The following is a 14,305-nucleotide window of genomic DNA, read 5'->3' on the forward strand; positions in this document are numbered from 1 at the left end:
TGAAAGAAAGAAAGAAAAATTACAACCGTAATTTCCTGAGGGATTCCTGACTTCAAGGGATGACATGAGCCCCCACTCAGAACTGTCTCTGATGCAAGCCCTTTGCAAAGGGATCTCAGTGAGGACCGTCCTCCACATTCAGCCGTCATCAGCCCCAAGAGAGGCATTTAGGAAGTCTCTCTACCGAGGAAAATTTCAATGACCTGCTTCCTCAGGTCAGGCGGAATGAACTGGTATCCAGCCTCAAGGGTAATCCTAAGCTTCTAGAAGAAATCTGTTATGTGGAAACTACATGAAAATGTGGGAAAGGTCCAGACTAAATCTAGACAAAATTAGTGGAAATTAATTCCAGGGCAACCACCCTCCAGCAAGGAGCTGAAAAAGAAGCTACTAATTCCAGGAGTCCAGTAGCTTTTCATCTTAACAATGGTTAAATAACGTCTACACGTTCTACCTAACAGATTTCGCACATCTGGAAAGTTTTTCAGATTTTTCCCTTTGGCACTTTATTTGTATTTTCCTTATGGTCCTTAGTTATGCTACATAATGATTTATTTGTTTCTATATCACCATAAGGGCCTTCAGAGTACAGTGCTCTTCTGGTATCATAAAAGCTCACTAATAAATCAGCATATATGTTTTAGTCAACATGTAAAAATAATGTCTTTTCTAAACCATCTTTTAAAAAGCCATTTTTTATACATCTTTGTTTAAAAATCATCTCAAGAGTACACTGAATTCCAATAATAACACATAAACTAAATAATAGAAAGGAGGCAAAAAGTAGCAGGGAGACAGAGACAGAGACACAGTGACAGAAATGGAAAGAAAACTATTGTGTTGATTCTTTTTGAACATTCTCTGTCAGCTATATATCCAGCCCAGTTCCCAACATGACTATTAATTCAATCTTATTGAATACCAACCATAGATTTGACACTGCACCAGATGCCAGTACTATAAAGTTAGAACGTGATTCCTGTCTCTAACAGCTTTCACTGTAGAAAGGAAATACTTGTAAATTAATCCAACAAGTATATGCATATACCCAAGAACAATGCCTGGTACACAGCAAGTACTATGTATTTATCATTTTTATTTTATTTCAAATTCAGTACATGATATTTCCTATCAGGAACTTACTCTTAAAATGAAATCAGGCTAGCAACTTTTGAGGCTCTCTTTTCCAGCTTTTTAAATAGTGAATTATCATTAACAATGTGCATGTTAAAATAATTTGGGGGGAGTATGCAGAAGTCCACAATTTACTTTTAAATGTACCAAAAATATGATGGATTAATGGATGGATAGACAACTGGATGGATATGCTAAAAAGCAAGCTTAGGAAAATATTAATGGAGAATCTAGGCAATGTATACATGATAATTCACAATAACATTTTTAAACTTGGCCAAATAATTTAATTTTTGTAATAAAATATAAGGAACATAACACAATAGCATAATTAAAATCATTATTGTTAAGAAGTTTATATAGGGAGAATTCAAAGTAACATAGAGAAAAACTTGAATTCTTCAAGTATACAGAAGAAAAGGACAAAGTTATGAAAATAAGAGAAAAAGTGAAAGATATGGAAAACAACCTAAATTAGAAAACCAATTAAGCATAAAAGGGATGGTAAAACTATTCATATTTGCAAGCAACAACCACACTTTCAATAAAATCAATTTGCATTTTAAGAATCAAAGACAGTTGAGTAAATGGTCAGATATATCATTTTCAGAATAAAAACAAACAAAAAATTACAGCTTCCACAATGACAATAAATAGTTTAGAAGACATTGTGTGGAAAGCATCTTACTCATAATATCAAGGAAAGGAGGAGGAGGAGGATGAACAAAAGAAGAAGAAGAGAGAAGAGAAAGAAGAGAAGAGCACGAGGGGGAGGAAGGAAGAGGAGCTGAAAGAGGAAGACGTTAGTATAGTTAATACGTAAAATTTTAAAAATACAATACAGTTAAATAGAAAAAAATAAATTCTATTGCTAGGTGGAAGACTGACAAAGATATCAGTTGTTTCCAAATATGTTTTCAGGTTTAATGCAATCCCATGGGATTGAGGAGTGGCAGTGGGGCGTTCAGATAGGTTCCATGGAATAAACGTTAAAGTCATTTTGAAAGAATAAATAGTAATGAATAGCCAATTTTTTTTGGTAAAAATTACAATGGAAACCTTTTTAATTTTTAAACTGAAAGAAAAATGAGAAATTTTTCTATCATATATTTAAATAAAATACTACAAAGCTATAATATCAAACAAGATGGTTTAGTCCTGTAATTACAGAAAATAAGTATATACTATGAAATATATTCTTATAGATGAAAAAAATTTATGTTATATATTTTTATTAATGAAAATATGTTTAAAACAGGAATATTGGAAAAATAATGCTGGGGAAGTGAACTATATAAAAAAAAATCTTAGTGGCTGGATGTGGTGGCTCACACCTGTAATCCCAGCACTTTGGGAGGCTGAGGCGGGTGGATCATCTGAGGTCGGGAGTTCAAGACCAGCCTGACCAACATGGAGAAACCCCATCTCTACTAAAAAAAAAAAAAAAAAAAAAAAAAAAAAAATTAGCCAGGCGTGGTGGCACATGCCTGTAATCCCAGCTACTCGGGAGGCTGAGGCAGGAGAATTGCTTGAACCCAGAAGGCGGAGGTTGCGGTGAGCTGAGATCATGCCATTGCACTCCAGCCTGAGCAATGAAAGTGAAAGTCCATCTTAAAAAAAAAAAAGAAAAACAATTTAATTTATCATCTTAAATAATAAATCAAATAAGTAATTTAGATGTATTAAATATAAAATATAAAAGTACTTACAATCTAAAAGAAAATATAAACATAAGTTTTTAATGTAAGAAATTTATAAGCATAAAGAAATGATAAAATAATAAAAGAAATGATATATTTGATCAAACAAAATGAAATTTTCTGTAGATGAAAAATATGTTTAAAAATAATTAAGCTGGTAGACATTCTACAACAGACAAAGGACTTACTTCCTCTCTATGTAAAGAGATTTTGCAAACAATAAAATTTCTACTGTCTCATCAACAAATATATAGAAAGCAAAAATAATTTTTTTACAAAAATATACAAATCATTACTATCTGAAAAATAATGGTCTATATTTCAAAATAAGTAAATTAAAGCAAAAATGTGATGCCATTTTGTCTACTAACTTGGGCTATTTTAGAAAATAGTAATATTAAGCACACAAAAAATGTATCAACACTCACTGCTGCCACATAATTATGTATTCAATCCTGCTAGAACAAGATTTCATAATACATACCAAGAAAAATAGGTATAATTTTATTTAACAATGCACATAAGTTTTCCCAAATTACTTATATTTTCTATTAGTAAATACATAATTTGTTTATACTTTAAAAAGTAAACCTTGTGAAACTGCAATTTCTCTGGTAAGTGCTGAACTGATTATAAACATAATATGCAATTGCATGATTAAGCAAGGAGCAATTATTCTTTGATGGGGTTACTGGGAGTTTGGTAATAAGGAACAGTTCTTCAGAAAAGAATTCGGCTTTTCTTTGTCAAGGTGACTGGCCATAGTGAGCACAACATCTTCCCATGTAGAGAGACTAATGACCATCACACAGTGTAATCAAGAGAGATTGATGTGATTAGTCTGCAGGGGCATCCAATCTTTTGGCCTCCCTGGGCCACACTGAAAGAAGGAGTTGCCTTGGAGTACATAGAAAATACACAAACACTAATGATAGCTGATAAGATTTTAAGAATTTAAAAATTACAAAAGATTTTTAAAATTACAAAAATATCCAGAATGTTTTAAGAAAGTTTACAAATTTGTGTTGGGCTCCATAAAAAGCCATCCCGGGCCACATGTGGCCCACAGGCCATGGGTTGGATAAGCCTCGTTTAGAGTGTAGGGTAAGTATAGAAGAGTATCTGAAAATAAAATTAGTTAAGGTAAACTAGCTAGTCATTCTTTCCTGATACCCTGCCGGATCTTTGGAAGTGTAAGAATCTATATGTGGGATTCTTCACATGTCTCACTATGCATTTGTGTTTATAAGTGTGTCCTGAACAGCACGTGCAGGATTTTGACATGTACCACATGTACATTTCATGATATGGAATAGAAGGTCCACCAGCTGTACCTACATAAGCCTTTACTGATCCAGGTGCTCAGCTTGTCGGAGAGATGGGGAAAACAGCTCTTGACAAAATCTTCAAAGGTCACTGTTGCCAAGGCATTGATGCTGGCAGCCACGGTGCTATAAGGAAAGAAAAGTGAGAACATGGTCTAAGCTACATAAGGCAGAACTACCAGCCTGCCCTCTTTTCCAGGGCAGATAGATAAGGCAAGGCTCTAGGAAAAACAGATGCAGACAGGTCTCTATCTTCTGAGACTCCATGGGAACTATATGGCCTCTTTACTCATCTTTCAAATCTTTTTCCATGCTATTGCTCTTAAATTTTTTCCATGAACTACAGTGAAGAAGCTAGGCTTTCATAATCTAACACCCACTAATTCCTCTTAACAAGAGGTTAAATGACCTAGCAGGCAGCACCAGAGGAAATGTGTGTGTGTATGTGTCTATGTGTGTGTTCAGGTTGGAGTGGAAACAGAGAGTAGTGACTACCCTAACCCAGGAATCAGTACAGCCTGCCACTCATTAATTATTCATTCATTTATTTATACATCGTTTTATTCATTCTGGGTATCAAGCATACAATGGTGAACCAGGAAGACATAGATCTTGCACTCTAACTGGTACACAAACATTTGACAACCAATTATTTACCTGCTTACAGTTGTGAAATTGTTGTGAAGGAAAATAGCAAGGTGCTATAAGAGCATACAGAGACCTAAATTGATACGTAGTTTGGAAAATTTTCCTTAGGAAGTGACAGATAGGCACTGGGAAGATCCATGCAAAATGGGAAAAAGATGTTGTAGGAAGAAGGAAAACTTACATATAAATGTCTCAACATAAAAAGGAGCTGTTACATTCAACAACCGAAAGCTACCAGCGTTGCTGGAATGATATTATAACAGTAAAAGAGAAAGTGGCAAGAGATAAGACTGGGAAGTGTCCACAAATCGAAACTGCATAAAACCTCTGATATTCCGTCTCTCACTTTCCAATCAGAGCTCAATCTTATTTGACCTAAAACTTGCTTAGGTGACACAACACCTGAACGTTGGGCTTTTCTTTGCAGAATGACATGAGACTTCTTTAATTCCTCATACAGACCTGGAATATTTTAGCTAGTGTAATAGATAAAATATTCAATTCAAGTGATGCAAAATCACAACTCTGAAAAAAAAAATTCTGGAGAAGAAATAGGCCAATGAACAAAGGATGTCTAGGAATTTGTAAGTTTTCCATTTATATTCATTAAAAATTATTCTGTTATCCTCCAGTGCTCACTTGAACACAAGATATAGCTATGACTTCTCTAAGTAATATATACAGAGGAAGTAAAAACTGTCCAAGACCCATATCTGAAAACTAAGTGCTTTGGGGGTACTGTTCGTATTTTTCTAAGAATTAAAACATAATATGTGACCCCTGCCAGACTCCTCTTCTATCTGGAGCTCCATAAAAGTTAAATAAGGAGAGAAGAGGATTAAATAAAAGGACTTTTTATGCTCCCAAAATCTTTGTCTTAATATACATCTTGTGAAAGTTTCCAACATCAAGGTTAATCTTTGAATCCTTTGGGTGGGAGAGAGCAGAAAGTTGAATTTGGCCCAGAAGGGTAAGGTTTGTAGAACCTTTGCAGGGTTGCATTGGCAGTCAGGTGTATCCATATGTCAATTTTCAGATTCTAAAGCTGCTACAAGATAGTGCAAATATTTTTTCCCCTATGTCTCAACCACTATCTCCCCATTCTATCCCCACTCCTGTCTTTTCCTTTCTCTGTCCCCACAGTCTCCTTGTGGTTGTGGCAGCAGTAATCTCTCTATACCATATGTTGTCCAGTGTGTTTCTTCCTTGAAAATTTGGGACTTAGAATAAAGGAATTAACACTCTTTTATGGGGGATTTATTCTGTTAACAGCCATATTTCTCCAGTCTGGAAAGAGTGAGCCTCAGAGTAAGAGAGCAAAAAATAAAGCACGTAGAGAGAGACAAAAAGACAGAGTGTGACCCTTACTGGTGTTTGAGTCTCTGGTGCTCATTATCTCTGTCCTGAGTGTCCTTGAGATCCTAGGACCAACACCATAGGACACTGTCTCTGTGTGCTATTGATGCAAAATTCTAAAAACAGTATTAGTAAAGACAAGTCAGCAGTACACTAAATTAAAATCCTAAGGCAAAGTCATTATGTAAATTCAAGGATATTGCTATTTTGGAAATCTGTCAACATATTAACATGCTAAAAGTTTTGAAAGAGCAAAATTATATATCCATTTCAAAAATGCTAAAATTTTACCAAAATATACCACTGAGATAAACATCTTTTCTAAAATTAGCATAAATATATGCATTTTATTCTTCTACTTTTTAAATAATTTATGCAAATATTCTCAAATATAAATAATACCTTTCAAACCGGAAGTCAATACCTTATTAAATTGTAAAATCAAAGAAATATTCCTTTTAGAGTACATAATAAAAGGAGGATTTCTGTTATTACCTTAATTATTTATTATTGTTCTCAAAGCACAATTACATAAGAAAATAAACATAGAAGTACGCCTATTTAAAAGAAAGAAAATAAGTCAAGAGTATTTGCAGATAATCGATTACAATCAAACCCCAAAGAATCAACTAAAAATATTGTTTTAAAACCCCCAGGTATCAGGAAAGTTCTGTAAAATAAAATTAATTAGGGTATCAGCCTAATAGATAAATTATATTTTAAAGCACAGTCATCAAAATTATTGGTGTTGGCATAGCTAAAGACCAATACATCAAAAGAATGTAAAAGATAATTAAGAAGAGGCATCAACTACAAAGAAGAATATAGAATGTAATAAAAGTAATATTTCAAGTCAGTGGTTAAAAATGGCCTATTTATTAAAGACAAATGGGACAACTTGGTTACTAGTTTACAAGGAAAATAAAGCAGGAACTTCACTTAATTTCTTATATCACATGTATAGTCTAGGTAATTTAATAATGTTAATATTGAATAAAACCATAAGTATACTAGAATGGTGTCTAGTTGATTATTTACAATCGTAGAATGGACAAACCTTTCTGAGCATGATGTTAACCCTGAAATCAGGATGTAAAACATTAATATAAATTAAAATCTTTATGTGCTCAAAAATGTCATTAATAAAGCAAATAAACAATGAACAAATGAGAAAAGCAGTCCTTAACCTAGGTCAATTGGCTACTTTTCTTATATATAAAGAGGCAAGCTCAAATCTTCCTGACAGAGAAGACCGAGTCTTCAATTTGTATATCACTCACTCCCTTGGTTTCAAACCTTCTAATGACTTCCTATTTCACTTGAAATGCAAACTCTACCATTTTATGAAGGCTCGTCATGATTTGATTCTTGCTCACCTCTTCTAACTCATCCCCACCTGCTCTGCTCCCAGGACCTTAGGTGCCAGTGTTTCCTCTGTTCTTCAAATACTCCATACAGTTTGTCTCCTCAGGGCTTTAGTATTTGTTTTTCCCCCTACCTGTAAATGTTCCTGCTTGTGCTCTTCACATAGCTGGCTTTTTTGTATCCTTTAGATTTCAATACAAGTATCACATATTCAGAAAGGAGTTCCTTAAAGAGCCTAACAAAATTAGGACCCTCAGACCTCACCTCTCTCGAGGATACACGCCGTTATCTCCTTTATACTGTTTGCTATTTTCAGACACAATCTTATTTATCTTTTTTACTCACATGGCCATCTGCCATGTCTGTTAGAAAGCAAACTCTGTATAAGCAAGGACAGTGCTTATGTCAGTCTTGTTCTCTGCAATATCCCTGATGTCACCAACTGTGTCTGGTATAATATAAGCCTTCTAAAGTATTTGCCATAATAAAATGCATGGATGATTTTGTATTTAGAATAATGCCCTTATTTGAGAAATGGAAGTTATTAGCTGAGTGTGTTATTAAAGATGAGATGAATGGAATGCAAAGAATAGATATGCAGAATATATAGCCATGCATTGCTTAATGGCAAGGCTATGTTCTGAGAAAATGCATTGTTAGGTGATTTCATCATTGTGCTAACATCATAATGTGCTTACATAAGCCTAGATGGCATTGTCTGCTATACACCTAGGGTATATGGTATAGCCTACTGCTCCCAGTTTGCAAACCTGTACAGAATGTTACTGTCCTGAATACTATAGGCAATTGTAATACAATCGCAAAGCATTTGTATACTTAAATATAGAAAAGGTATGATAAAATGCAGTATTAAAATATAGGGCCATCATCATATATGCAGTCCATCATTGACTGAAACATCATGTGGTACATGACTATATACATTGCAGCCGAATGAATAAGAAGAGCCAGCAGAGTGAGCTGCTTTATGTAAAGGTGATGTGAAAGTGTGGGGTCAGTTAGCATCAGACAAGGTAGGATAATGAGCATAAAAGTCTTCAGTAGGGACAGATCAAGGCTTACATCCAGCCCGATCAAGGCTTACATCCAGCCCCTGCAGTTTACTAACTCACCATAGGTAATTTTTCTATCTGACTAAATCTCATTTTCCTTATCTGTATACTGATGAGTGAATATACTGATGAGTGTATACTGATGAGTGAAGTTCTAGCCTCATATGTTGTGTGCCAATTAACAAGCAAATACAAATAACACATTCAGAAGATCAGTTTACACACAGTGAGTGCTTGCTGAATACTGTCGATCACTACACCATCATCCTTGTCATCCCTTCCATCATCATCATCAGATTGTTGTTGATATACGAACCTCAGAGTTCCACTGAAGGCACAAGCCACAAAAAGTCCTGGCAGTCCTGGCATTGTGGCAAATATCTCCATGACAAAGTATGGCATCAGCTGAAGAGGAGGCAAAAAATAAAAAAATACAATGAAGAAAGAAAGAAAAGAAAAGAGAGAAAAAATAGGATTAGCGGCCTTCTCATTAGTGTTTGAAATGTGGGAAAATAGCTTTTGAGCAAAAGGAGGTAGGAAGTTTATTTTCCTTATTTTCAATATATGCCATTTTCTTTCCTGTTTATCCTGAATGTTAGCAACTAAGCCCTAAAATCAAACCCATAAAAGTAGTCTTCAGGGAATCTAGATATGATGTTCTACTCTACATCCAGGTTTGTGGCAGAGGAGTCCCTCTTTGACAGAGCAGGACAGTTAAATACATATAGAGAGGGAAGGCAAATGATTGCTTCTCATGAGCATATTGTCCATAAATAAAGTTTTCAAAACCATGTTTACTGTACTATATCAGCACAATATTTAAATTATGCTGAGAAGACATGAAAAGAGGCAGGCATTGTGGAAATAAAGATCATTGTCTCCAATCTGAGATTCCTTAATCAACTGTGAAACCTATAGGAAGAGTCCAAAGGCAGCAGCAACATCCAAAGCCATGGTTCAAGCCGCATTCCACTGTTTCCAACCTTGCTATGCTACCAGGCCTTGTCTTCAGAAACAAGGTGAGGTGCCCTCTCTTTTTTTTTTTTAGATGGAGTCTCACTCTTGTCGCCCAGGCTGAAGTGCAGTGGCACCATCTCAGCTCACTGCAACCTCCGCCTCCCAGATTCAAGTAATGCTCCTGCCTCAGCCTCTTGAGTAGCTGGGATTACAGGCACCCGCCACTATGCCCGACTAAGTTTTGTACTTTTAGTAGGGATGGGGTTTCGCCATGTTGACCAGGCTGGTCTCGAACTCCTGACCTCAGGTGATCTGCCTGCCTCAGCCTCCCCAAGTGCTGGGATTACAGGTGTGAACCACTGCGCCTGGCCAAGGTGCCCTCTTTTTTACATTCTCATTCCCCTATATTTGAACCTGGTAGATGCAGATATCACCAAAGAGAAGAAAGAAGCCAACTTCTTGGGGTTTGAGAAATAGTGAGCAGTCCAGGCAGAAAAAGAGAAAAGCCAACATTACCCAACAATGACCAGAAGCATGCTCATTCCAGACATTCCCCACTGTCCTCAAGAAAACCCATACCTGGTCTGGTGCTGAGATGATGCCCGAAGTCCAAGGGTCACAGTCTTTGAAGTGAGAGTACATGATTAAGCCAGAGAAGACAGCACACACCAGAATGATCCAGAGACCCAGCAAGTTAAAATACAAGGCACTAGAAAAGAGCACATAGGTCTATTGGTAGCCTGCATACCATATCATGGTGTGGTGAGGTCATTATCAAGTACTCAAGGTAAAGGATTTTGGACCTTTTTGCTAGTAAAATAAAATTCTACAGCCTTTAAGAATCACTACACTTTATACTTTTGCTATTTTTTTTCTTTTTTTTTTTGCTTGAGAACATTACATTTTTAGACTCATTACCAAATTTAAATAAAGTAAGATTTTTAAGTGAATTTTCCTTTGAAATCAGGAGTTTTCTGCAAAGTCTTAATATGTGTGGTATGAGATCTATTCTCTTGGATTAAATTTCACATACCAATCACTCATATTATATAACTTCAAGTGATTTTCCCCCTACTCAATTCATAAAACTGTCAAAAAGGCAACTTATATTTTTAACATCTTTTTCCAGAGGGATAATGAGCTAATACAGAAATAGATAAGTGTTGGAAATATTCACTTTGGAGATTAATGCAGGTAAAAGTTAGAGTTGTTTTTTTAAAAAGACAACAGAAAGTACGAAAAACTTAGGACCATCTTACCCATATTATGTGGTGCAATTCATTTTATTTTAAAACGCACAGATATGCCTAATTCCAGCCTGGGTGCTTTTGTAGTATCCTACAGTTATGTTGTATTCATTACTGTCCTTTGAAAGTCGAAATTTTACTAATTTCCTCAATTCCAGAGAGGACATGAAAGTAGGCGGGCCTTACCTAGGCCTGAGAGAATAAACAAACTCACTGTGGAGATGGCCACAGGGGGCCAAGAGAGCAACGCTGAACATTGTCTAAGATCTAGTCACTGTTTGAAGGGAACCATATTTAAATGTAAGGACATACATTTATTTCAAAGTCCTCTAAAACCTATACTGTATAGGTGTACTTGACTTTCAGAAGACCCTTCAATCAAAGTCCACAATTATAAGGCAAATATACCAGATAATTATCCCATTTAGAGGAGTTTTCACTTCACAGTTTAAAAGAAGTTTTTATCTCAAAGGCTACTTCCTTGAAAGTATTTTGCCAATGCAATGATTTTTATGTGTTTGGTTGTTTTTCTTGCTGGGCTTTGGGAATACAATTGCTACATAAAATGAGCAATACCGATAGTTGCTTTAGTTGTACTCTGGCTGTCTCCAACCTTCAGGCCAAGTCTATTCAAGGCTTTGTTCTGGCCGGCTAGAGAAGCTTTCCTGTTCATCCTTGTTTGTAACAGTCACTTCCTGCTCTCTTGTCAGTTTCTACTCCTTATAATTAATTATGTCACTATAGTATTTATGATCTGAAATTCTATATTCATGTATTATTGTTTTGTGTTCCCAGAGCACTGAACAGTTCCAGCACATAGCAAATATAAAATTATTTTTTGGTAAGAAATGATGAAACGATTGAAGAAATTAATGGTAGAAATTCATTACTACATAATTACATTTTTTACACTGTTTCTTTTTAAAATATACCATTGGACCTGGAGTTAAAAGTGTTTACCCTTAACAAGTATGTGACTTTAGACAAGTCGCATAACACTCTGAGTCAGTTATATCATCTGTAAAAAGAATGTAATGTAACTGCCTTACTTTTTATTATAGGATTATGAGGATTTAATGAGTTACACTCTGTAAAAATATGTGGAAGTTATATAGCCATACAGAGGACAGTCATATATTATCCAAAACAATCTTACAAGTTTATCGGTCAACTACACAAAATGAGAAACCAGTGGCAATAGAACATTAAAGTCGTTGTATTTTTAATTTGTTTACCATTTGAAATGGATGTTGGTTCTATACAGGGTTAATTCTTCTGTTTGTAAAATAGGCTTTTTCATTGATCCATTCAAAAAATATTTACTGGGCAACTGTCTGTACCAGGCCCTGTTCTAGGTACTGTGGCTAAAGCAAGAAGCAGTGCAAAACCCAACCTCGTGGAGATTACATTTTGGGATTAGAAGCAGGTAATGAACACTGAAAATAAATAATTAAATACATACGTAAATAAGATAAGATAATTTTAGATCTGATAGAGATAAGGGGAAAATAAACTAAGGAAATAGAAATGGAAAAGCAACTGTGTGTAGATGTGCTCATCGTAATTGAGAGATGGGACGTGGTACCCTGCATCAACTCCTACCCTCACAGCACCATTTGCTACCAGCAGACCTGAAAGATAAACAAGGGTTTAGAAACACAAACAGTTAACTTCCAGGAAGCACATGTAACTGTCTTGGTAAGTGATACTATTTCTAGGTGCAAGGAAGATTTGGCTTTAGATTAAGTTGTCTTTGGTGAATAATCACATTTCTGGTCATGAAACCAAATGCATGTATATGAGCCACTCTTGATTCTAACCCATGCCCACCTTCAGTGTGAACTTTATGGATCTATTTCTACCTACCTATATTGCAGGATTAATTTTCCTCAAGTACCAGAGATTTTTTGAAGCCCCATGGAATGTCTTAATGACATTAGGCTCTCAGATAATGGAACAAAAGCAAAACATCTCATCGGCATCTGCAGAGCCTCCTAGGTGACAGTCAGTCAGCAGCTGGCTCCGAGTGGCTTCCAGATGCCCCTGAATGCCCTCAAGGCTCCAACTACGTGACAGATGGGAGCCCTCACCATTTCCCCACCACAGCAATCTCCCCTGCAGCTCTGTGCACTGCAACTGTACCGAACATCTGAACTGATTTCTCTCTCCTGAATTTTATGAACCCTGTCACCTTAGATTCTCTCAGGGATCCCTTTTCTAAAGCGAATTTTTATGTTTCGTCTTTCAATATTCTCACAAAATCACTATCACAGTCCTAATCCCTTCGTGGGAGTCAGCATGAGTGGAACCAGGAATGGCAGTCCTGAATGTTAGAAAATGATGTACATTTGTTAGGAAATTGTGTACATTTCTTTCTTCATGAGTATGCCTCCTTTTCTGCCAGATTTCTTACTCACTAAATACTAGTACAACAAATTCCAATTTCCAGGTAACTATAGGAATGGGATTGTATTTATTTTTCTTGAATTAAACTACTTTACTAAATTAGGTTTCTAAGATTTATATACAGAAATATGTGTGTGTGTACACATATTGATTGATTACAGCTATATAATTGTATTACTTGGTCTATCTTGTTGGAAATGTCCTAGTTAGATAATGATAAGTTCATTGATGGCTTCTGATTAGTTAGCCTTAATTTTCATTTACATATATATATATGAGTGCGTACACACACACACTCACATATATATGCCCATCCACACATGTGTGTGTCCCTGTGTAATACATACACACAAGTATGACCTTCTCAAGGCATTACTTTGTTTACTAAGCGATAAACATTTAATAAGCACAAAGCATTGTTCTTGGTCTTGTGGGGAAAAATGATTAAAAAGACACATTTCCTAACTTTCAGGTATTAACATAGAGAAATTAGGCATATTCGCAAAAGAAAATAATATAAACTCATAATAGTTTTAAAAACTAGATATAACAAAGAATTATTATTTATTTTACCAAAGGATTCTTCTCTTTACAGGTATAGCCAACTATAATTTATTTTAGAGCAGAATTTTAAATGAATTTTTCAGATTAAGTCACATGCATTTTCAATAACACAGCTATTTCATAAAGAGATGACCACATGTGTGGAGGATTTGTTACAGTATTATTTATTGTAGTAAGATTTGAATTTGTTACCAGTGAATTGATGGAACACCCGATAATGCTTTTATTTCCTTATTCTGAGTGCTGTGAAATATTACATTACCGTTCTCCTTTTGGAATTCAGCTTACAAAATGGTTGAGTCATTTCCAGGCAATTTTATATTTTATTTAGTGAACATAAGAAACTGTGCATTGAAAGCATTTTAAAATCACTTGGGGAAATATTCATAGTGACTGTTTCTCTAAGAAAAGTTTAGTGTATCCTGGTTAGGCTGGGGAGGTTGAAACCTTGGGAAGCAGCACTGAAGATGAAGAATCATTTTGGATGCAGTTTTGGCTTATTTCTGCCAGTTTTGTGAAAGTGTATATAA

The 14,305-nt window shown here is 35.4% G+C and overlaps 1 protein-coding gene across 1 annotated transcript in view; it reads right to left on the reverse strand.

Moving 5' to 3' along the window:
• Positions 1-14,305, reverse strand: part of SLC5A12 (solute carrier family 5 member 12) — a 50,707-nt gene that overhangs the window by 16,933 nt on the left and 19,469 nt on the right. The window contains exons 7-9 of the mRNA XM_003910111.4: positions 10,138-10,267; positions 8,918-9,006; positions 4,173-4,285 (exon numbers count right to left, since the gene is read on the reverse strand). Coding sequence (XP_003910160.1) covers positions 4,173-4,285; positions 8,918-9,006; positions 10,138-10,267 — 332 coding nt within the window. The remainder of the gene's footprint in view (positions 1-4,172; positions 4,286-8,917; positions 9,007-10,137; positions 10,268-14,305) is intronic.

Source organism: Papio anubis, chromosome 12 (assembly GCF_008728515.1).
Source record: "Papio anubis isolate 15944 chromosome 12, Panubis1.0, whole genome shotgun sequence".
Lineage (NCBI taxonomy): Eukaryota > Metazoa > Chordata > Mammalia > Primates > Cercopithecidae > Papio > Papio anubis.